This window comes from Phlebotomus argentipes, unplaced genomic scaffold, assembly GCF_947086385.1.
Source record: "Phlebotomus argentipes unplaced genomic scaffold, Phlebotomus argentipes genome assembly scaffold_4, whole genome shotgun sequence".
NCBI lineage: Eukaryota > Metazoa > Arthropoda > Insecta > Diptera > Psychodidae > Phlebotomus > Phlebotomus argentipes.
In genome coordinates, this window is record NW_026776174.1 from 4868976 (window position 1) to 4891905 (window position 22930).

A 22930-nucleotide genomic window follows, 5' to 3' on the forward strand; every position below is an offset into this window, starting at 1 on the left:
CTGTCACGCTGACATTCCCCTCTGTCACATATAGTTGTCTCGCTCACTCCGCGACTGACAACTGAACTCGTTCGTTTTTACTACTTCCGTTTTTCAGAGAATTTTCCGTCTGCACGGCGAAATTGCGCTCTGACTGGAAAAGTCGTGACACGAAAAATCATTTTTGGGATTTAACTGGGCGGTAGTGAGTGTGCGAATTGTGGGAAATTTCGGTGAAATATATCTCGTTATGCAATAATCGACTCACGTCGTACCCACTTCGTTTTCATCAGCCATCTTGGTATTTCAATCAAAAGGTTCGACGAACAATTTCCATTGTCTGGTGTAGAAAAACCAGAGATAAATTAAAACAATACAGTCGAGATGGCGTTAAAAAGAATTAACAAGGTACGTGGATGTGATTGTGATAGCGTGTGGGGTGGTTTTGTGGCCGGGAACGGGGCAATTTGGGGTGAAAAGCTGACGCCCCAACTTTGGACACGGAGAGTGTGCTTCCATCGAGGTGGTGTGTGAAAAAAGGCCCGATTGTGCCGTTCTGGATGCTTCCATGGCTGGGTAAAAGGTGGAAAATTGCGCGTGAGGGTTCGCGGGTGGGTTTGCTGGGGCTCTGGGCTCGGCGGGGCGGTGTGGGGCGTAGTTTTGGGTGGGTTTTGGGGCAGAGTCGCGCGGGGTGCTCATTTTCCAACTGCGCGACGGATGGCGACGAACTCCATTTTTCACACACAACGTCGCTCTATATGCGTGCGAGTTGTGCGAGATAAAAGCCGGAAGCCAGGCACTCGAATTCACGGGGGCGCAGCGGGCGCTCGGCGTGGCCGAAAAGGGCGCCCACCTGAAGGGCTACGGGCTGGGAATATTATTGATTGCCTGTGTGTGAAACATGGCGAGGTTGTGTGTTAATTCCATGTCACCATATTTGGCTCACGGTCGCGTGGGTCAGGGAAAACCTTGAGCCACTCTTCGACAACTAACAGACTCTCTTCCTCTGTCTTTCCAGGAGCTGCAAGACTTGGGCCGAGATCCGCCTGCACAATGCTCAGCAGGACCCGTTGGGGATGATCGTGAGTATCGGGCGCCCCATTGCGCCTCTCTGGCTCTCATTTCTCTCGCAGAAAATGTCTGTTTGCCTCGACGATAAGGCGTTCCGTGGATTTCGACGGGACTTCTTGCACACACACACACCAATTCTCACGCCCATTGACGATGAAGGGAAATGTTGCGGAATTGGCAGAAAAATTGTGAAAATTGCCAAAGAATTTACAATATGCACACGTCGCGAGTACAACGGTATTTTGTGTCCTCGAAGTTGTGCCTAATTTATATTTCAAAGTCGCGTTGTCGCTGTTTCGTCATCATTTCTCACAGCTGAAGAGAATGTCCAAGTAGAATATTCTACTGTCGCCACTATTTCTCAAATTCTATCGATTTCCTCTCCACGCTTGTCAATAATTGGGGCAGCGCGTTTGTGGGTGGTTTTCTGAGGACTCTTCTCACAGCTTTTATCACTGAATGGAAAGTTACAACTTTCGTCACTCTTGACGACGTGTTGTTCGCAGACAGATTACTTCCGCATTTTTAGTTCGCTTTTTAGCGCCGTGACGTCACGCGGAATTTCCTAAAGCTTCATGATATTTTTGAAAAATTACTTGAAGAAGAATCCAGTTTGATTTATTCCCTATAAGAATGCTGTTTGCATGATGGACTTTAGCTGCCTTTGAGCAACATTCGAGAGACGTTCTCCTAATGAACCAGAAAACAATCAAACCTTCTGAAAAAAAGTATTTTCTCTAATGCAACAAAGACATAAAATAAGGAATTTTCTCTTTATTTTAGTACTCGTTCAGGGCATGATTTGATTTTATTTTATCGGTCACAAACGCTGTCCACTGCTCGTCTTGTTATTATCAGACACAGGAAGCAGAGTCCTTTGTCTGCAATTCTATCTCAAAATCATGCTTAAAGACTATTGACGTTGTTGCTTTATGATAATGTAAGATTGTTTTATGAGATACTCAAAAAGAACATGAAATGTATATACGCAAGCAAAGAATGCATTTGAAAAACACCTGAATTTTAGAGGTCGAGTAATCTGAAGAATGTTTCAAACTTCATTCAAATAGAAGACTTCTTTAGAATAATTTTGTTTTTCTTATATGAAGAATCCAGAAATGTTTCAACCTATCAAGAAGATTTATAAGACTAAGCAATTAGTAGATTTGGTAAAGTACTTTCCTCAATAGCACAATCTTTATGGCACAAATTCGGTTCTGTTTCGATATCTTTTGCTTATTATAGACACGTTTTCCGTAGTACTTGACTTAATTAAAGTCGTCCTGTGGCTGATTAGATCTAAGTAGTTCATCTTCCGGTTATTTACAACAGAAAATTATCAGTCTCGTCAAAAGTGACACAAAGAATAAATATTTTTATTAAACCCACAATATGAGCTGAAAAAAAAGATATCCTCTGAGGCGAAAGTTATCAGTGTCTTCAGAATAAAACTCTGTGATTCAGTCCTTTTTCTTGCGAAGTGTGTTTCAAGCCATCCGGCTTTTCGGCGAAATTCTCTAACTGTATTATTATTAATTTTGCTGAAATATCACGCATCAACTTTGCATAAAGAATTGTCACGTCTTTTTACAGTTAGATTTTTTCGCTTTCTCCTGACCATGACTCTCGCTCGCGCTCTCTTCACTTCTCTTCGCCGGAGAGCCCTTTTGCGAGTGTGTGTGTGTGACGTGGATTGTTGTCCTATTTCGATGATGATGATGATGATGATGAAGAGAAGAAAATAGCAGAAATTCTCCAATACGATATTGAGAGTGTGAATGCGCAGATCTTGGTGCAATTAAAATAGATTTAGTGGCTTGGGAATTTTACAATTAACTCATCATAATACAGACTCTTTGCACATGAATTTTTAATTAGATACTTAATGCTTCTCTATCTTTTCTCCCCATATTTACAACGCGGCGTTTGGCGCATCATCGCATGCAGTTTTTCATTGGCAAGCAACAATTATGGGACCGGTGAGTAAATTTTTTTCATTGATAAGCGTAGTCGATTGATATCTTTTTGATGAGATTAACATTGGCGTATGTTTTCTCTGTCTATTTGCAGCCTGATAGTCCGTATCAAGGAGGTGTGTTTTTTCTAACAATCCACTTTCCAACAGATTATCCGTTCAAACCGCCAAAAGTGGCTTTTACAACACGTATATATCACCCGAACATAAACAGTAACGGATCAATTTGTCTCGATATACTAAGATCTCAGTGGTCACCAGCATTAACTATTTCAAAAGGTGAGTGTAAGAAGAGACAGCGGAGTAATTTTAGTCATTGTTGTGTGTTAGTGTGTGAAAATCCTCGGGATTCTTTTTTTTCCCCTAACCTTCTCTCTTTCTCTCGCACTTTCTTGCCTCTCTTCTATCTCTTGCTCACTCTCTTGCTCTCTTTCTCTGTGTGGCGAAAACGCGCATGCTCCGTTATTCGTGTAAATTGAGGGGTTTTTTTCTCTGCTGCCTTCCTTCTTTTCATGTAAAAATTTTGGGTCGGACGTAATTCAATACTGAATGACTGCGTTAAGTGCAACTAATTGGGGAGCGCGTGATCCAAAAGTGTCTCTATGTCTGGGCATTTCAAAGTGTGATAAATTTGCTAATTTACTTGCTTGTTTTGATTGTGTATACCTAGCGTCTGAAAATGTAATAAAACTTCTTGTTTTTGTGCGGATTTTCACAAAAATTGAGAAATATGTAGAAGAGAAAACTTCATATTGATCATAAGAGATCTGAATCATCTGACGAATTAATTGATATTGTGGGTTATAAACGGTAATTACCGGTATTACTAAAACTGTGAATCAGTCTATTGTTAAATTTAAAATATCACTTTATAGCTTTTTTGTTTTTGTTCAAATGTTTACTGCATCGGCTTATTGGAGCTTCCAATTGGCAAGAATGTGTTCTCTTCCAATATACACAGTGTGTGCATATTAGATTCAGCGAAATTTTTATCAATACTTACTATATTTAGAGATATATGTTCCGTTTCTATGAATTGTTTGTGATGTTATTTAATTAAGCATCAGATTATCTGCAAAAATTCTGATTACTTTAGTGTCTATGTAGGATCGATTAAATATCTGTCAATATTTGGCATTTTTCATTAAGACAATTCATATTATAGAAATTGTTAAAAACATTATTTTTCAATTCTTGGAAGTAAATTTTGCACTCAAATATATGTACTAAGTAGACTACTTTTTGTTTAAAAATTCGTGACATGATTTAAAAAAAAACCTCTTTGAAAGAAACACAATCTAACAATAGTTTTGAGCAATAATTTTGGAAACCAAAATTGCAGATTTTCTTTTCTCTGCCATTGTTTGACGGTTCTCCACATCTGGAGTGCTTTGCATGACATGTTGGCTTAGAAATTGACATCAAACTGATGAAATTTGTTAGAAAATTAGATTGAATGTTCAGATTTAATAATGGAATGGACTTTCTCAATGATCTTCTCTGAATGTGTGTGTGTGTGTGTTTTATTTGCTTGGCTGCAACTGTGATTTTTTTCAAGTGTATTTATCAAGACATAACGCAGTAGTTTTCTCCGTTGTTAGAGATAAGATAAGAAAGATGTGCGCGCACTCGAGACAATGCGGAATACTAATGGAAAACGTCTCTTTTTCTCTTGCAGTTTTGTTATCTATTTGCTCTCTGCTCTGTGATCCAAATCCAGATGATCCTCTGGTACCAGAGATTGCCAGAATATACAAAACCGACCGAGAAAAATATAATGAGCTGGCCAGAGAGTGGACAAGGAAGTATGCTATGTGATGCGTTCCACGAGAAGAATTGATCCGTCATATAATAATATTAATGAATCATGGAGTAATATTATTATTAATGAGACAACACAAAAAAGAACAACAAAAATTGGCATATGAATACGAGGAGGATGAAAATCAGGATGTGAAGAGCAACAGCGGCAAGAATGATAATAATTCACAGAATTTAATGCAATTTTTTTCTCCGTAGAATATTTTTTTGATTTTGTGAAAATCCACTTGAAAATTGAAATTTGTCCAACTTTTCTCTACTTTTCTGTTTTTTAACTGTTAGAGTGCTTTGCAAACTCCATTGATGAAATATATTGTAAAACGTGTGAAGAGAGAAGAATAGAGAAAATTGTCATTATAAAATCACATCCTCACCTTAGTTTAATGATATATGAAAGAATATGAATATTAGAATGATGAAAAGACATCAAAGGTTATTTCACAATTTAAGTCTTTCACGATTTTTTGTCATAAGATGGATTTTTTAGTTAATTTATAAAGAGACCGGCATTTAAGATGATATAAAAGCAGATATATGATGAAGATTTTAATGGGAAAATGATTGAAAAAAAAACCACCACCAATAAAGATATATGTAATTAAAAAATAGTAAATGCGAAATTAAAATAAATATAAATTGAAGTTTAGACGTGTGAAAAGCTCCCCTCTGAAAGAAATACTGATGAAATTAACGCCTCAACGCTTCTCTTTCGTTGGATTAACCCATTTTTTCTGTGAGATGAGTAGAAAGAAATAGAAAACTCCGGTTTTGTAGCAACAATTTAGTTTTGTATGAACAATAGGTGAGCAAATTATTGCCAAAGTACCATGTAAAAGCATCGAATTTTGTTAGTAATTGGTTTTTCCACTAGTTTCAATTATTTTATCACGATGTGAAGGGAATTCGCTAATGATTTAATCGTAGTTTAATTTCTCCAACTTCTTTTTGACTTTCTGTTCTCCTTAAGCGTCGTCACACAAACCTTGAAATATTCCAATTTTCAGTCTCTAAATTCCAAGAAAAGAACAACTAAAAAGTTTCCTTTTTCAATTATGCTAAATCATACATTGTAACATATAAATTTTAAAATATATAATAAAAATATAATATGTATTAGTGATTGTGAACACGAGAAACTTGTAATTAGACCATCATTGCTCTAAAAGAAAAAAAATACATAAAAATCTTATTAATCTTAAAAAAAAATATTTCTACTGAGATTAATGGAAAACACACTTAAGAAAAATTTATTGGGAATATAAAGTAATTATGAATGATGAAAACACTGTAAAAGATTCTTTTTGTGAAAGTGGATTTTTTTAAAGGGATAATTTATAGATTGGAGACGAATTAGTGATTTTTTTTGTAATACTTTTTAATTTAATTTTACATCCGCGGTACTTATTTGAAAGAGATGGAAAAAAGAGGAAATAAAACTGACCTAAAAATGAGTGAAGAGTTTGAAGGAGAAAGAGAAAAATCATTCAGTGTTTAGAAATAAAGTTGAAATTCATTTTTCGATATAAAAACGATGGAATTAAAAGAAAACATTGACGAGAAGAAAGTGAAAAGCGTTTTTCATATTCCTATATTTGTTGTTGGACTGCTCTAACTAAATGTGTTGCAATTAAATTAGTAATAATATTATAGAATGAACAACTATAAGAGAACGGATGAAAAGGAAGGCAAAGTAAAATTATGAAGAAAAAAAACATTGAAAAAATGAGATGAAATTTAAACACACAAACTCAGAAGCAGAAAAATTTGATTTTGTAGTCGAAATTTTATTTCAATTACAAATAACACACAATTTGATTGTCTTTCAATTTGATTCTGCAAGATGAAGAAACACAGAAGCAGTAATTTAAATAAGTTTATTTATATAAAGAAAACAAGTGAAATAATACCGATAAAGGAACTTTAAGAGAAAAATGGTAAATTTACGGAACTTGTAGCTTTGATTTTTTAATTGAATACACATCTCTTTGTATACAGATATTAATATTTGCTGAGAATTGGGCCAATTGAGTCGTAGGAAAACCTTTTTTCTAAAATAATTATTTATTGTGTTATTGAAAGAAAGAAACCGAATAAAATTGCATTAAACTCTCCGCAATGTTCTTTCTCTTACGCTCTCTTGGTCTCATAGATTCTCTCTTAATCTCTGCTATCAATCCATCAAAATCCCCGTCAGAGTCTCGATTCTTGCCACTGGCTTTCGTCGTCAGAGCACAAATTCGCTTTTTCACAATCAGTAAAAGTACATTCAACAGTCGGGAGAGACTCGCGGAATCCCTTCAACGGCACCTCTCAAATTAAGAGACAGTGCGAGGGATTTTTTCTATCTGGATTGTGCTGAACGGTTGCTCTCATTGATACACAACAAAGAGTCTCTCTTTCAATTTGGTTGTTCAGCGTTATTATTTTGTGACACATTCTATGGTTCAGTGAATGTGTTTATTATAGTTTGATTGGGAGAAATGTTTTGATTTTCACTTTCAGCACTTGATTTTTGCACAGGAAAAATCCACAAAACCACAGAAACCAAAATTCTCATTTCACAATCATAATTTACTAGAGTTTCTATGTCTTAAAGTTTCTTGTCACGAATTAGTAATTTCATTTTTTATCATTATAATTAAAATTTGTGGTTTTATGTGGTTTTAACTACCGGATTTGCCTTAATTCATGAGTAATCTCTATTTCATGGTTTGATTTGGACAGAAAAGAATAAATTGGAACAAATATCTAACAAGGTAAAGATAAATTTAATCATATTTCTTGGAGGAATGTATTTTTAAACATGAGAATCTTCGGGAATAGCCAACGAAGGGTTAAATGGATTTAAACATTGTAATATAAAGTTGATTTACACTTAGTATCTCATCTGTTTGATACAAAATATTCTTTGAAGTCTCTTGATTTCGCGTGATTCTCGTGCTTTGTCAATGATTCGCTGCAAAGTGACAATACTGGAAGAATTGCACGCGATTCAGTGTCTCTCTGGCAACAAATGCATTTCCGTAAACAAGATGCAAATTAATCGCTGCAGATAAAATGGGAATGTTCTCAATGAACAGTTCCATGTGTGAACTATTTCAAATGGACAGAAACAACTGCACTCACACAGTGAATTCATGTAGAACAAAATCAATACGGAGTGCTTGGTGTCCTCGGAAGCTTTCCCAAACTCTTGCACAAAGCTCTCTCGCTCAAATGCAATTTCCATTGGCTTGGAGTGTCGGAGAATTGGATTTGAGCTCTTGACTTTCTGCGGAAAAAATTCTCACTCGCATGCAGAGATTCGCGCTGACGAGATGCGAGGAAATCTCCGTCTCCCAAAATAGCACCTCAATTTTCCCCATTTGAGCGGCTCACGTGAAGGCGCAGTGGGGCAGTGTTGGTGAAGTGGGGAACTCTGTGTGCGTACAAGTGGAATACTTGGTCTCTATGTACTTGACTTTCAAGTCTCGGTACCAGAAAGTTGCCAACAGTTTCGACACACGCAGCTCAGTGTTTCAAGAAAGCGCGCCTTGGCCAGTTCCTCGCACAACTTCTGTGTGCGTTGCACCAGTGCAAATCGCAATAAATAGGAGAGTGACCCTAATTTGCATTATAGCATCCAAATCAGTGATTGACTTCTGCATTAGTGGAGATTTGTGACACAAACGCCGATCGCGTTTTACATAAGTTCTCCTCGTCAGTGCTGAGCAAGTGTGATTTGCTTGGAGAGCAATTCCGAGAGGATGGGCGAATTCAATCTCATGAAGGCTCACATAATAGCATCAATAGATGGCCACAGCAGCTGTATTCACCGCCGAGCCGCGAAGGTACAATTTCTCGAGCGAAATTACATCTTGGGCCACAAACGCCAAATCAATCATCAAGATTAATGTTTGCTCTTTGTTGCTGTCCATTAAAGAGTGCGCGAGAGAAAAAATTCTTAAGAGGTGAAAGTGCTGTAAATTGTCGACAAAAAGTCTGTATATTGAAATTTTCACATTGATTTCCGTGCACACGGTAATTACTCATACATGCAGAGACAACAGCGGGCTATTGTCGTGAGGATTTGAGAGCGTTGTCTTATTTTCAGTAAATTTCATGAAACATTTCCTACATTGCAAAAAGTTGGGGAAGAAACTTTTATATACTAACTTTTATTTTTGATGAGTTTTTGAGCAATTCATTCATCGAATTGATCCACATATAAATTTCTTTAAGACAAAAATTTAAGACTATTGTGATATTGTGATTACGTGCTGAACCTGTGTTTTAGTTTAAATAACGATATCAGTTGATTTTCAGGTTAATAAGAATCATAAAAAAACAGAATAACTTCGATTGTTTTGATGAATTAAATTTTTTTGTCTATGGCGCTTTTTAGAAAATGACAATTTATTGAAAAATAAATTGAAATTATAATTTCAATATATTCAAGCTCTCTGAAATTTCATGAAACTTTCAATCCTCGTCACTTTTGGTATGTAATTTAACTTTATGATCGTAACAATATCTTGGGCCGCTGCACTGTTCGTTTTTTTAGGAAGATGATGCTGCAGAAATTCCATACAAATGCCCGAGGCGAAGAAGAAAGTGCTTCTGCCAATTTCACTTACATCTTCCAAAGGTCTGCTGTGCTGACCTCGCGCATGCCGCAATCGCGAGCGGCTGCAATGAGAAATTGCGAGAAGAACTCGTGTGATATTGGGGAATTCTCGTTTTGCATCCCTGAGTCAAGGACGATGGGAAAACCGTTGCGCTTATTGATTTCCCAGTGCAGCTTTTCTCCATGTCCAATTGAGGCGTTTGTGTAGATGGGAAGCCGACCAAGGCTGTGAACTGTGTCCAAAAGTGTGGCTGGTCGTTTGCCGCCAATTTGGATGAATTCCATTCCATTAGCTTCAATTCAATTATGCTGCTCAATGTACATATGTACGTTCGGAGAGTGAATTTCCCCACTTTTTCCCACCCGTGCGTTCAACTGGAGGTACACAGAGACAAAGTGGCCGGTTTGCTGGTGTGGCTTTATGTAATATATCGTAACAATAATTATAAACATAAAGCCGTGCCACCGCCAAGAATATGATGTCGAAACACTGTCTTCTTATGGAACGGCACCTTGCAGCTTTAATATTGACCACTCGGATTGACTTTTCAGTTGGACGCGGGAACTCGTGCCAATAGGACCAGCGCTTTCCACCCAATTCGCTTTCAATGTGTCCTCATTGAGAATGAATTGAGGGACTTTTCCTTTTGGGCGAACGGTTCGCAAGTGCAATGAAAGTGTAAAAGTGCTTCTTATACGCTTTTTATTTATTAACTGTTTGAAAACAAAAAAAAAATCCAACAACGATCTGAGAAAAGTGCTTTGGAGATTCCTTGTGGCAAAAAGGCAGCTGTAAAATGTCTAAGACTATCACAAACCTCGTTCAAGACTTGAAGAATGTACGTGAGTTTCTCTCATTCGGCAGATACATAAAATAAGTGAAATTTTCATGGTGGGCCTTTATAAATAAATTTTGGCGCTATTAATTGTCTAAAGCAAGAGCTCATAAGCTCAGAATCATCGCCTCTAGACCTACAGTACTTTCAAATGAGTAGTGGCAACCTCAAAAAGGCGATTACATAAAAATTGAGGTGGTCGGAGACTGTATTACAATCTTTCATGAAATTTTCGGTCAATCATTATGTCATGTGTGTGGAAAAAGAGAGAGACTTATCTAATAAGTGGTACGACGACCACGAATCAACACAGAGTGCAACGTTGTATCTCGCGTACGCAGAAACCGTGATGCGTCTTATGCAACGCTCAGATGGACTAAGTCATTTGCATGTCCAGTATTTTTGGCTCCAAATCCCAAAACTGGGTCGCAGAGTCTTGGCCAAGAGTGTTGCAGTCGAATCTGGGTGATAGATTGCACAAATTCCACCCCAATTTCCTTGTCCGCTTATCAAAGTGCGTATTTGATTGTGTCTCTATTCTAATCATTAGTATTCGCGTTGTTCACAAGCTGAATGGCGGTGCTCTTGGTAGAAAGACTTCCTGTTCCGCGGTTTACACATCATTTTAAAGCCAAATCTCTAGCGGGAAGAGATGAACGAGACACGCTATAGTAAATTGTGATTAGCTTTTTGTGTGATTATCTGGCATTTTTCCACATTATCTTCGCATTTTCAACATGAATCCTGCGCAGATGATCGCTTTGGCAATGATCAGCTTTTCATCTTATCTCTGTTTAAGCAATTTGTACAAATCAGAAGCATTCTTACGGATGTTTAGGTAAATTTTCTTTCAAAATTAATTATATTATACATTTCATTACCATGTGGTTCAAGGGGATTTTTAATAAGCACACATGTAGTTAGGCTTATGTGACGATGGAGTTTTGCGAACAATTTGGAATGTGAATGTTACAATTTTATGTCGAACTCTGAGATTTTAAAATGAAAAAAAGGCATTTTGTAATGAGTCTAAAATCGAGGAAATCGTACAATTAAAATAAAAATGAAAGTAAAGTTGAAACTCACTTTTCCGCAACTGACATGAATCTTCACTTTGGTAATTTTGACTTTATCGAATTGCTCAAAACAATATATTTCTTCTTTATCTCCCTATTCGTGAGGTGAATTGAGAAGTATTACTTTACATAATTCGTGATTTTCTATGCTTAGTTTAACACTTTTGTGACTTTGACTTCTCTGACGATAACAGTGGGAAAAATTGGTATGAAAGCAACACCAACTTAATGCAGAATTGACAAACACTTGCGATGGTGTGATGAGGAAATAGGGAAACAAAACAGTCAACTTGACCATTTGGATTAACACTTTTGTCCACCAGCATTTTCTCTCTATAATGATTGTTTGGGTAAATTTAATTTCCTGTCTAGATTGAAGGTTTTCATGGGCTCATTGCACTTGAAAGGGTCTCTGTGATGGTTGTGTTTCTTTTCAGAACAATGTGTCCTCCGTGGAGCCGGCAGTTCTTATGGAAAATGGCACGACCAAGATGATGACGGGCAATCTCACGGCGGAGGAAAAACCACAGATAAAGGCTGAAAATATCAACGCAGTGTGCAGTGAACACCAAATAGCAGTGAATGAGTACAAAAAGTTGCGGAAACTCTTACGATATGACGAGGTGAGACATTTTTCTTGATTTCATGGGCAAAAGATGTCAATGACTCTCAATATTGAACATTTTCTCCCCAAATGGGGTTTTCCCACACGTGCAATCAGGCGCCAAAATACCTGCAATTCAACTCCTACATTCGCAATGGATACAGAAATCTACTTCCAACCAAATTGTGCCTTGAGAGTATTTTCTGGTGGACCAATGAAACGGTAAAGATCGCACGGTTTTTCCCACTGAAGCTCTCTTACTCATGCCTTTCTCCTGCGATAGATAAACATTTGGAGCCACATCTTCGGGTGGTTCCTGTTCCTTGGACTTAGCTTCGTCGACATCACCTTCCTCAACATTCACGCCACGACGCAGGACAAGATTGTGGTGTGCGCGCTGCTGATCTGCTTCCAGATGTGCATGATCCTCTCGTCCGTCTATCACACTTTCTCCTGTCGATCGGAAAAGGACTACGACTGCTTCCTGGCGTACGATCTATTCGGCATTGCGCTGTCGCTCTTCGCAATCTACATTAGTGGCATTTACTATGCTTTCTGGTGCCATGATGTGAGTACAAGCCGACCTTATCTGGGATTCCTCGTAACTTTCACTCTGTTCGATTTTTAACTGTAATTTTACCACAAAATCGCGGATATGAACAATTTTATATATCACGCTGGCTTGAATTGAAGGCAATCGAGTTAATAATGGTTTTGTTTGATGTAAAAAGAGATCACGCGAAGAATTTGTACCTTTAAGCTTAAGGTTACGCTGTGATTGTCGCGTCGATAACGCAAAACTGAAAAAGGACAGGAGAAAAGTTATGAAATATTACTTTTCCTTGTCAGAGATATGTAAGGTTTGCTTCCTGTTATGAACTTTTGTGGTTTTTCAAGAACACAAGAAAGTCTAAAAATCAAGTTCAAGAACAAATTTGTTTAATAATTTGTAAACTTGTTGTTTGTCAATCTTTAAGTGTAATTTATCACTGAAAATCATACATTTTTCATAAAATCTATACTTGTCCTATTTTAAGAATCCAGCACAACTGTGTGCTATTTTGCATTAGGTCCTATTTTTCATGGCTAAATTTGCCCTTTATTCGCAATTCTCATTCATAAAATTAGCAAAATTGCATATTTTATAGCTAATTTTTGTCCAAATGAAAGCAAACTGTGACTAACCTTTGACCTGTAACCTTCTAAGTCTACAAGAAGCACAAGAATGCAAATAATAATTGCGTTATCAATGAGACATGCCATGATTAGATGCATCATTTAAATACTAAAACTTACAAACAACTCAATTAAAGCGAGAACAAGAGCGAGAATTGAATTGAAAGCAATGTACAGTGGCTAGTTGAAATGCACTTTTGCCCTCATTCGCGAATACAGAAAGGTGGATTGAGTAAGATGAGAGTGAAAAAAATTGAAACTTCTTCTATTGCAGAATTTAAGGAATTTCTACATTTTTACGGTTGGAGCAATTTTCATTACGGCTTTGATTCTGCAAATACCCAAACTGAAAGTGCACTCAAACGTGAAGATGCTGATGTTCGTCGCCTGGGCAGCTTATGGTGTTATTCCAACTATTCACTGGACCATCGAAATGGGCGGATTTGAGAACACCATGGTTCGGGTGAGTGTTAAATTTGTCCCAAATTGTCGAGTTGAAGGTCAAAGGCAAGATTTAACATTTAACAGAAGAGTTACATGAGCTCGAGGCACAATGGTTGATGGATTTGTGCCAAAAGTGCATATCAAATGGGTTGAATTTTCACAATTATAGAGCGTCACAACAGTGGCGCGCGCCTCACGCAAGACAATTTTGCAACAATCAGTCGACACAGTGTGTGAATTTGAGTGTTGCATAATAACTTTCATTTGTGAATGTTAAGCACTTGGCGAAATAAAGCTGTGTGTTTATGTTTTTCTGATGAAAATTCACCTCGTCAATTGAAGTGACAAATTATGTAAAGAAGATTATCGTGTGACATTCAAAATGCGCGCCCATCCAAATGAATTGGGCCGTTGATTATCAAATTGTTGAACTTGCCAATACTTTCCCATTCATTTCACCTACTTTTCGTGCTCACGTATTACCTTTTGCAGCTTCTTATTCCACGTGTCATTGGAATGTACATAATTGTCGGCCTGGCGTTCCTCATCTACATCACTCGCATACCTGAGAGATGGTTTTCCGGGAAGGTAGACTATCTGGGTCATTCTCACAACCTGTGGCACATCCTTGTTGTGTGCGCTCTCTACTATTGGCACAACACAGGTGAGTTTTCCGCGCTTGGTCACGCAAAGAAAAAAAAAAAACAAACAGATCTTCACTCTTTGTCACTGGCATTTTCTTTCCTGTTTGAGAATGTGCATTTTGACCGTTTTTCTTCTTTCTGCCTCTGTCATGTCGCTAAATAACCAAAAGCTTCTCTTTGTCACCTTTTTCCTAACACCATTTCTTAACCACACATGCAAACTGAAAAATTTTTTATTCCCCTCCCATTTAGGAATGATGTACGCAATACATATGATTGAAAACGGATGTTTGGAGGAAAGAATAAAATGCTATCAAGTTCCTTCAGACGTAACACTTTCTTCATAAAAGCTTCTATATCCTATTTCATAGTATGTCTTTGCTGTTTATTTTTCTTCATTTTTTAATTAGCATTATTATTCAAAATTAAACAGAGAGTTAATCAAATGCTTCTGTGTCATGAAATCTAAGTGTATTGTTTAAGAGCGGAGGATAAACTGATGCCTTGTGTATTTTACTGTTTCAGGTATGATTTACGTTGAATTTAGGATGAACCATGGATGTGCGACGAATTTAAAGATGTTTTAGACAATAAATTTATGGTTTTACCGTTTTGTGTAGTTTTATTATGTCCACATTGTAGGTTTGATCAACAGTTTAGAAAAATTTTCAAACTCAACTTCCAAAACTCAAACTGTGAATTAAATCACCGATCACCGTCTGACAGTCTTTTTGGACAAACATACCCAAATTTAAAGAAAATGCAATTGAGCCGGGCTTCGACCAGCTCAATGGTTTCTCCACTGATGACATTTTCCACACATCCGAGACACACAACAATGCTAGCACAGACACAAAGCTCGACTAGAGCTTTCATTCCACAAATGCACACATATCCCCGAGAGCATATTTAGATGCTGCACGTTTGAATTTAAATCAATACTCTGGCGGTATTTCATGAAGAGTTATTTCCGTGAAGACTTTTATGTTCTTTTCAATTCCAAATCTATTATATATCGACTTATATGTGTACTCAAGGCATCGAGAATAAACACAAGTCTCTTTCAATTTCATCTGCACGCAGAGAGGAAGATGAGGAAAAGCAATTTCCCTGCTTTTTTTGTCAACTTGCCTTTCCTCTGGAGATTGCGAAAGAATACAAAATCATAATTGTATTCTATATGTTTGTATGTATGTATTTATGGAATAGAGAGGGAGGAAAAAACGCACAAATCTCAGAAAATGGCATCTCGTCATTGCTGCGGAAAAGGGAAGTTATTGAGCGTTTCCATCATAAATTAACTCATTAATTGGTGTGGGTGGGGCGGTTCTACCCCTAGCGCAAAGGTACTTAATATGTCATTATTGCCATCTAATGCCAAACTAGAAACACTCCCTGTCCATTCGCCTATAAATCTCCCGAGTGGTTGATTTGCGGTCTGCGTTTTCCCATCATCATTTCCAGATTTTCAAGAAGACACCACCACAAAATGAGCACCCACATTTTCTTATTTATAGTACGACGGGTTCCTCGGCAATATATCTTCGTTTCTTTTGCGGTATCCACTGACTGTCTTGTTCCATTACCACGATTTCACCATCAAACTGAGAGGAAGTTCTGCCACTTGTTCTATACACCCTGCCTTTCTATGTGTGAGGGGATGGACACGAAATAATTGATGTCGGTTCTTTCGGAATTGATCTCTTCTCCTCGTGGTGTATGAAAATAACAGATGAGGTTGAGGGAGGCGAGATGGAAAAAATGGGAAAGCCAATGCTGTCGCTCACCACTTCTCCTCCGCCCTGTCGCAAAGGGTCACCATTCTGCGGGGTCCGAGGCACCATCCCTAAATGCTATGCATGGACATCGGCCCTTCCCCAAAGAATAATGAAGTTCTGTCGAATTATTTTGCAAGTTTTCCCGCGCTGCAAGTCCAAATGGCAATATTTTATCTCAATTTCAGTATTTCAGGATGTTGCCATGCCATGACGTCACACATTTTGCAATAAATCTTGTTTCCTCCTTACAATAAATGATGTTCGTTTATGGTAGACGTAACACCAGAAGCTCCACTCTTGTATTTTATACTTCCACTCTCGCCTTTCTTTAGGTATCTTTGCCACACCGTTTAAATTTCCCGTCTACCATTTGTTGTTCACTTTGTATAAAAGGACGAAGGAGGATTCGTGTGCGTCTCTCAAGTGGAGGCGAAGGGAAAAAAGTTCAAAATAAACAAATATAAGTTTTCCACGAGTACAGAGAGGCTTCCCACCCTCTTGCCAACCCACCTTCTCAATAATACCTCGGCAAGAATGAGAGGAAACAAAGAAATAAAACACTTTTGATATACGTGAAGTGATGGCCCATCCTCTCGCCTCTGCTGCGGAATATATATTGAAAAAGGGAAGCACGAGAGACGAAATACTCTTTCTTTTTTCTATTTCTTCTCTTTATTTAACAAGAAGTTGGATTTAACAGAGCTTTTTATCTCTCAGAGTCGCTGCGAGGTTGAAGCCCAATTTCATATCTCGAGTTATGCAGTGCTAAACACACACTTTCGCCTCATGCCACGCACCCGCTGAAGCCTTCCTTGATATATGTAGCAAGGTGTGTACTTTGGCACCTTCAGAGAAGCCTTTCCCAGAATTCAGGCGGAGATCAAATTGAAAGTGTGAAGAAGCACAGAAATAGCTTCCCGTGGAACTTACCTACAGGCTATACTGGATATGAAAATATGTGTAAACTGAACTTTTTCACTCCTTTTAAATCTATTTGTCGTGCTATGCGATTCTGTTAGTATTCTTTTGACAAACTTTCAAAATTATCTCAGTTAAACATTCACATATTTTGCAAAAAAATTAATTTTCAATTAAAAATATAATTGTACAAATTATTGGTGTGAAAATGAAGGAAATTTCTTGTGTGACTCTCTTCAGTATACTTCAGTAGTTTAAGAAGGAAATGTTTGATCAGTCATTAAACATATAAAACTCCATCGATCGATTGTTCTAATATTTGTTGGATGCGGAAGACAAAGAGGCGGATTTACTCTGCGAAGACTATTAATTCAATTGCGACTCAGTGGCCAAACTAAATTCCAATTCATCGTCGTCTATTCATGGGTTTGATTCTCTCATGCTTCCTCGTTTCCCCTTTCACCCCTCGGCTATAGCCATTGTGATGTATAGGAGGAGAAAATGGTGAAAACGCTCAGCAAGTCGTAATTTACATGGATTCCCTGGGATACCTGAAGAATTGAATAGGAATCCGCAGAAAGCTACCGCTAATGTATTCTAGATTATCTCAAATCTTTTTATCCCATCGTCGAGGACTTCTTCCCATGCGAACTCCAAACGATGTTGCAAAGTACCGGAGAAACTCTCTCTCTCATACTCATGAAGGGCAAATTCGCAACATCTTTGCGCCGGGTTGTGTGTTCACTTTCTAGTGGGCCGTTGATTGTTTAAATCCGCCCCAAACTCTGTTAAATGATAACAATTTTCTGCCAAATATCCTCCGACTTGATCCACTCTCCTCAGCGCTTTCACACACAGGTCCACGTGTCTATAATTACGAGAACAGCAGCACTTCGCGTCTGCATCATTTCTGCTTTACTTCATTTGAAAACTAAAATTAGTTGATCATATTTAATCCCACATAATCCGCACAGAATTTGTTTTTAGATTTTTTTCATCATTTCCCATCGATGCCATTCCCCTTCGCCGTGCTTCAAAAGACGCTGTAAATTTGATCGACTTTCTCAAGAGGAGTCTTTTTATATTTCCACGCCATGCAGCGCGTCTCTCGCCCTGCGACTCTTGGGCATGGAAAGATAATTCTCGTCATATTATCATCTCTCTACTAGCAATAGAGAGGAGAGAGGATATGTTGTTAGCTATTAAAATAACTGTCTATCTTTTCGCTGTTCGGCTTCTGCTGTTCGTGAGCGCAAGAAGAAAATAAGGGAGGACGGTCTTAAGCCCTGGGATTAGAGTAGAAAGGACCAATCAAGGGTAACTGTTCGGAATATAAAAGGGGGGCCCCTTCGCTTCGCTCTCCTCCCAATACATAACTATACCCGATATTCTTCGCTTTTCAAAGGGATTGCGTGATGTTTTCCATTACATATGCACACATGTAAATCGATTATATAAACTACACACATAAGATAATTCGGTAAAGATTTTAGGGGGAAAAATCTATGCTTACATATCGACGCTCTGCCCGGAATAGTTGGATTGTGGGCGAAATGATTTTTCATCTTTCCACAAACCATTCAATATTGTGCTGGAAGAAAATTCCATTTCATTTGAATAATCAAGTTTGCTGTATATCAAATGATTTTGATTGAAGGCAAAAAATGCATTTTATTATGTCTTCCAAGAACTGCCATCATCAGTTGAGACACGCTTTCTCTATGTTATTTGCATACCAAATTTGTTGAATTTTATGAACATTTCAGTGTCTAGTCTCAATGAAATCTTATTCTAAACATCCCGCTTTTGCCATGAATTAAATACAAGTCAACAACATTGCAAATTTTTAGCTATATGACCCAAAGTCAGAATGAGATCACATGCAAGAATACATGGAAAATGCATTAATTTTAACATTAATCATACATTCAACCTTCAATTTCGGCCACAAAATCCACTCTCTCAGGTAAAATCGCAAAAAACTGTTTCGAACAGGCGATTCTTTGTCGGATAATCTCCTTTTTTGCTCTCTAAATCATCTCCAAAGACAAAATACACAATTTCTATGAATTTACTGAATTTATACATAAAACGAGTGTTCCCCAGGAGAATGCAATAAATATGAGTTTTTGCAGAAAGCGTCATTAATTTAAATACACAGATTTCGAGTAGCTTCAGAAAAGCAGCCAAAACCGCAGTTGTATCCCTGAGACTAACATTTCCTGCATCGTTTATCAATTTGTTGCCGAGTTTTTGGCCATACACAAAAATACCAAATCAAAATATATATATACAATTTTTCCACGAGTCAATGTACAATTCAATCTATTCGCTTGATTGACCCCAGCTCGAGTTTTATATAACAAAAATTGGCGGCCCACGTTAGAGTGTTTCGAATTTGGTCAGATAATTATGCAAAAATGCTGAGTGATTTTGCATGCAAAGTGTATTCATAAATAAATGAAATCTCAATCGACAGCACACATGATAATTATACATGTCGTAAATCTACAATTTGCCATCCTTCCTTGTAAAGCAAAAGTTGATGTTCTTCAAGAATTCAAAAATCAATATTTTCTGGCATTAAGCGCGTGATTGTCAAGCAAGGAGACAAATTTGCAACTAGAATAAAGCAAACTGACTTAATATAGGCTATTTTTTGTTGAAAGAAAAGTTTGATGCAACATAGAAGGCCTGAGATAAAGGCCATCATTTTGCTGCAGACATAAAATTTAGATTTACGTTTCTAGTTTATTCAAATCTTGAATACGAGTGTGAATAAAAATGTTATTTCGTGGAAAAATGCACACTTTAACGACAATTTGAGTCATTTAATAGCTTGAGAGTTTAATTGAAATTATCTGAGTGTACGCATAAGACTTTCGCCAAAACCCAAAGTATCGATTTCATATTTGCCTGGCTAATTATACTTAATCCGAATCAATTAAATAAAACCAATCAAATAGACTATTTCCTGATTGATGACATCACGTCGTCAGGAATTAAACGCATGCGTGCTCTGGAGTCATGACATTATTGTTTGCATGTTAATCATTGCCAACATCCGGAAGCCGCTAATTTATCTCAAGTCAGACACATCACACCACTCAAGAGGAGGCTCAGCATCCAATGCACCGACACATTCACCATTCCCACGGCAAATATCCCGTCGAAATGTGTCAATGTTTTCCTGCACTTTGCTACAAAACACCACTTTCAGTCATGCAGAGAGCCTCTCACGCGCCATTCCGGGAGATTCCCATCAGGAGACGATGAGGGAGAGAGATATGAAGGCAATTAAGATAATACATTGCGCCCGGTGCTCCACATTTCGGGAGAGAATCGCTCGTGAACAATGGCTATGGCAGGGAGGAAAGGTGGGAAGGTCAAAAAATCAATCGTAACAGTGGACTAATTCGTTTGAATCTTACAAAATCTGAGAAAATCCCTGGCAACGACCTATGTGTGTTTGAGCCCTGGGGATTGTCAACGACAGAATGTTTGTGTTCCATTTAGAGGTGGTTTTGGTCTAAGAGTTGCACACCACATATTTCACTCCTTGCCGGTCTGCCTCCAGCAATGCCACCCCATAAGTATGCTAAATGTACAAATAAATGGGTATCTGGGTTATTTTTATGTCTATAAAATATTACGAGAAGGAAAACTTGTGCTGCGAAGCGAGCAAGCCAAATCGCACATTTTGCATGGATGTCTTCAGCAACATTTCTCCATACTGTGAATCCATGGCAATATTCTGAGTCCATTTGGGAGTCAGGCGAGAGTCGAGCACATGGAGATATTTTAATTAATTTGTATTGCGAGACTGATGGCAGTTGTATTATAATTTTTATCCTATTTTTACGACACTATTGAGCATATTATGCTATCTCTCCTCCTGCAGGGTATATATTTACACGGTAATGCGAGCATTTCGACCATCCTCCCAACCTTTCCTCTCAACGGCATACTTTCCCGTCTCTTCTCTCCTTATATGAAAATGAAAGGAAGAAAAACGAGAAGAGAATAAGGACTTTTCGTCCTCGTTGGGTCGTAAAGGTGCCTTAAGGTGTAAGCTCGAACATATAAAATGAATCTTGTCTCAGGCCAGGGTTAGGTTAGACATGGTGGGAGGCGACACCATCCATTTTCTTCACTATATCAAAATTAGGGTTTGTCTACATCGTAAAAATAAATTATCAATATTTTCGCATAAATTGCATGTGTGTGTCGTGTTGCGTGCTCATGTGTATACACACGAAACACACGCACACCTCTTCTGAAAAGCATAAGAAATAATTATCCTTAAACCTTAAAGGGAAAAGAAGAGTCCTTAAGGACGAGGTGGCAAGAGTGTGTGTGCTGACCCAATGGATTTGCCCAGGAGCAGTTAAAACCATCAATCTTTCGATTTAGATGTAAATTTTTCACTGAGAATAATTTTATTTTCTTTTCCCGGGAAAGTGCAGCACATTCTTCGGACCGAAGGGATCTCATGAGAAATTGTTTTCTGGAGGACCACCTAAAGCACATTGTGTGTGTGAGGGTGGGAAATCTCACCCAGAGATTCACAGCTTATGGACATTGAAGATGTAATGTATTTTTAATGGATCGCTTCGACTCGCTTTGAATGACATTATAAGAATTGGCATTCGCCTCTATTTTCCCTTTTTGCCTCCCATATAATATCTTATTTTAATTTAATATGAATACAGCGCAGCTCCTCCTTGTCCTAATGAAATGATCATTTATTTGGTACTTGGAGCAGAAAAAGACATAAATGTTTTTATTGCCATGAAAATGTTTGCAATAAAAATAATCTTTTATTATCTTTAAGTATTGGGTCGGAAAAGCGGCGGTGAAATCAAAATTTTGCGCCGGCATTTTCCCTCTCTCGCGCTCGCGTTATAATTGTAGGCTGGCAGAGAATTCCCGCGTAAGGCGAGTCTTCTTTCATTCGGCAATAAACATGTAAACAACTTCATTTATTTCCTCTCCCATTATTCCGTATCGCCCCCATCTTTATTATATGTATTGGTCCACACATCAAGCAAACCGAGAGCCACCTACGCAAGTACACAATTCACATTAGGCAAGGCGAGATATGGTGACTCCGCCACCCTCGCCCATCTTGCGATCTGCTCGCCGCCCCTGAGCACTGAAGATTTCTACAAGTAGGAAAGCATTATTACATTTTAGAGGAGTGTAATTTGGTGTATTCGCAGCGACTGAGCTGCGGCGTGTATCTGATGAAGAAAGGTCTCGGCATGGCGCATGGGCCAAAGGGAGATACAGAGAGTCGACGTTTGGGGTTGTTATTATGCATTGTGATGGGGGTTTCCGTAGCAACGCCATCTATCTCGAAGTGACAGACGCGTACCACCCCACCCACCGCCCGACCATCAAGAATTCGCAGCGCACAATGAATATGACGACGTCACTCGAGCGGATATGGAAGATGTTCCTGCAGCCATAGTCGCGACTCGGCCGAAAAAGGGGAGACTTTCCTTATACAAAACAGAGAAATAACTTTTTTTCCACCCAACATTTGATTCATGACATCAAATTACGAGATCTTGCGTAGTAAAAGGTTTAAAATTAAATTATTAGAAAGCACAGAATGGGTTAAACCAGTTGCTTCCGTATGCAACAATTCATAGTTTTTTCTCGTTCTGACAAATTTCATGTATTACGTTTCAGCAAAGATATGTGCTATGAAAGACTGCGGATCAAATGCATAGCAATATGAGTAACAGAAAAGAAATTTTTAATTAACATTTCACTGTGTGATAACAAGATAATATATTGTTATCATCATATTGCACTTGCCTCGATATCTGAATTATTATTTCTTGTGCACTTGGATCGTCACACCCTTTATTTCACCCCGATGTGTACCTTCAAGAATATATGTACATCGCATTTAAATAGAGTTATATTTGTGTGGAGTCTAAAAAGGGTTCTACAAAATAAACTTGAAACACCATCATTAATTTATAATAATA

The 22930-nt window shown here is 38.0% G+C and overlaps 2 protein-coding genes across 6 annotated transcripts; both read left to right on the forward strand.

The window, feature by feature from the left end:
• Positions 1 to 114: 114 nt before the first annotated feature.
• On the forward strand, positions 115 to 6656 carry LOC132257455 (ubiquitin-conjugating enzyme E2-17 kDa). The gene is made up of 5 exons (XM_059754358.1): positions 115 to 387; positions 998 to 1061; positions 2998 to 3029; positions 3121 to 3304; positions 4704 to 6656. The coding sequence occupies exons 1-5, from the start codon at positions 364 to 366 to the stop codon at positions 4841 to 4843; spliced, it is 444 nt and encodes a 147-aa protein (XP_059610341.1). The 5' UTR covers positions 115 to 363; the 3' UTR covers positions 4844 to 6656.
• Positions 6657 to 8189: 1533 nt separating this feature from the next.
• Positions 8190 to 14843, forward strand: LOC132257621 (progestin and adipoQ receptor family member 3). Of its 5 annotated transcripts, none has more exons than XM_059754605.1 (7): positions 8194 to 8676; positions 11802 to 11987; positions 12086 to 12190; positions 12252 to 12536; positions 13419 to 13607; positions 14081 to 14252; positions 14485 to 14795. In XM_059754605.1, the coding sequence occupies exons 1-7, from the start codon at positions 8593 to 8595 to the stop codon at positions 14577 to 14579; spliced, it is 1116 nt and encodes a 371-aa protein (XP_059610588.1). In that variant the 5' UTR covers positions 8194 to 8592; the 3' UTR covers positions 14580 to 14795. The 5 variants fall into 5 exon arrangements, with proteins under 5 accessions (XP_059610590.1, XP_059610587.1, XP_059610588.1 ...); XM_059754606.1 differs by having other exon boundaries at positions 8195 to 8676; positions 14758 to 14843; XM_059754604.1 differs by having other exon boundaries at positions 8193 to 8676; positions 14081 to 14795.
• The last annotated feature ends 8087 nt before the right edge of the window (positions 14844 to 22930 follow it).

Excerpts from the sequence above, each read along its gene's own strand:
- LOC132257455 (XM_059754358.1), top strand. The coding sequence starts at position 364 with ATGGCGTTAAAAAGAATTAACAAG. Across the intron at positions 388-997 it reads CGTTAAAAAGAATTAACAAG|GAGCTGCAAGACTTGGGCCG; the intron begins GTACGTGGATGT and ends CTGTCTTTCCAG. Across the intron at positions 3,305-4,703 it reads AGCATTAACTATTTCAAAAG|TTTTGTTATCTATTTGCTCT; the intron begins GTGAGTGTAAGA and ends TTTCTCTTGCAG.
- LOC132257621 (XM_059754604.1), top strand. The coding sequence starts at position 8,593 with ATGGGCGAATTCAATCTCATGAAGGCTCACATAATAGCATCAATAGAT. Across the intron at positions 8,677-11,801 it reads TTCACCGCCGAGCCGCGAAG|AACAATGTGTCCTCCGTGGA; the intron begins GTACAATTTCTC and ends GTTTCTTTTCAG. Across the intron at positions 12,537-13,418 it reads ATGCTTTCTGGTGCCATGAT|AATTTAAGGAATTTCTACAT; the intron begins GTGAGTACAAGC and ends CTTCTATTGCAG.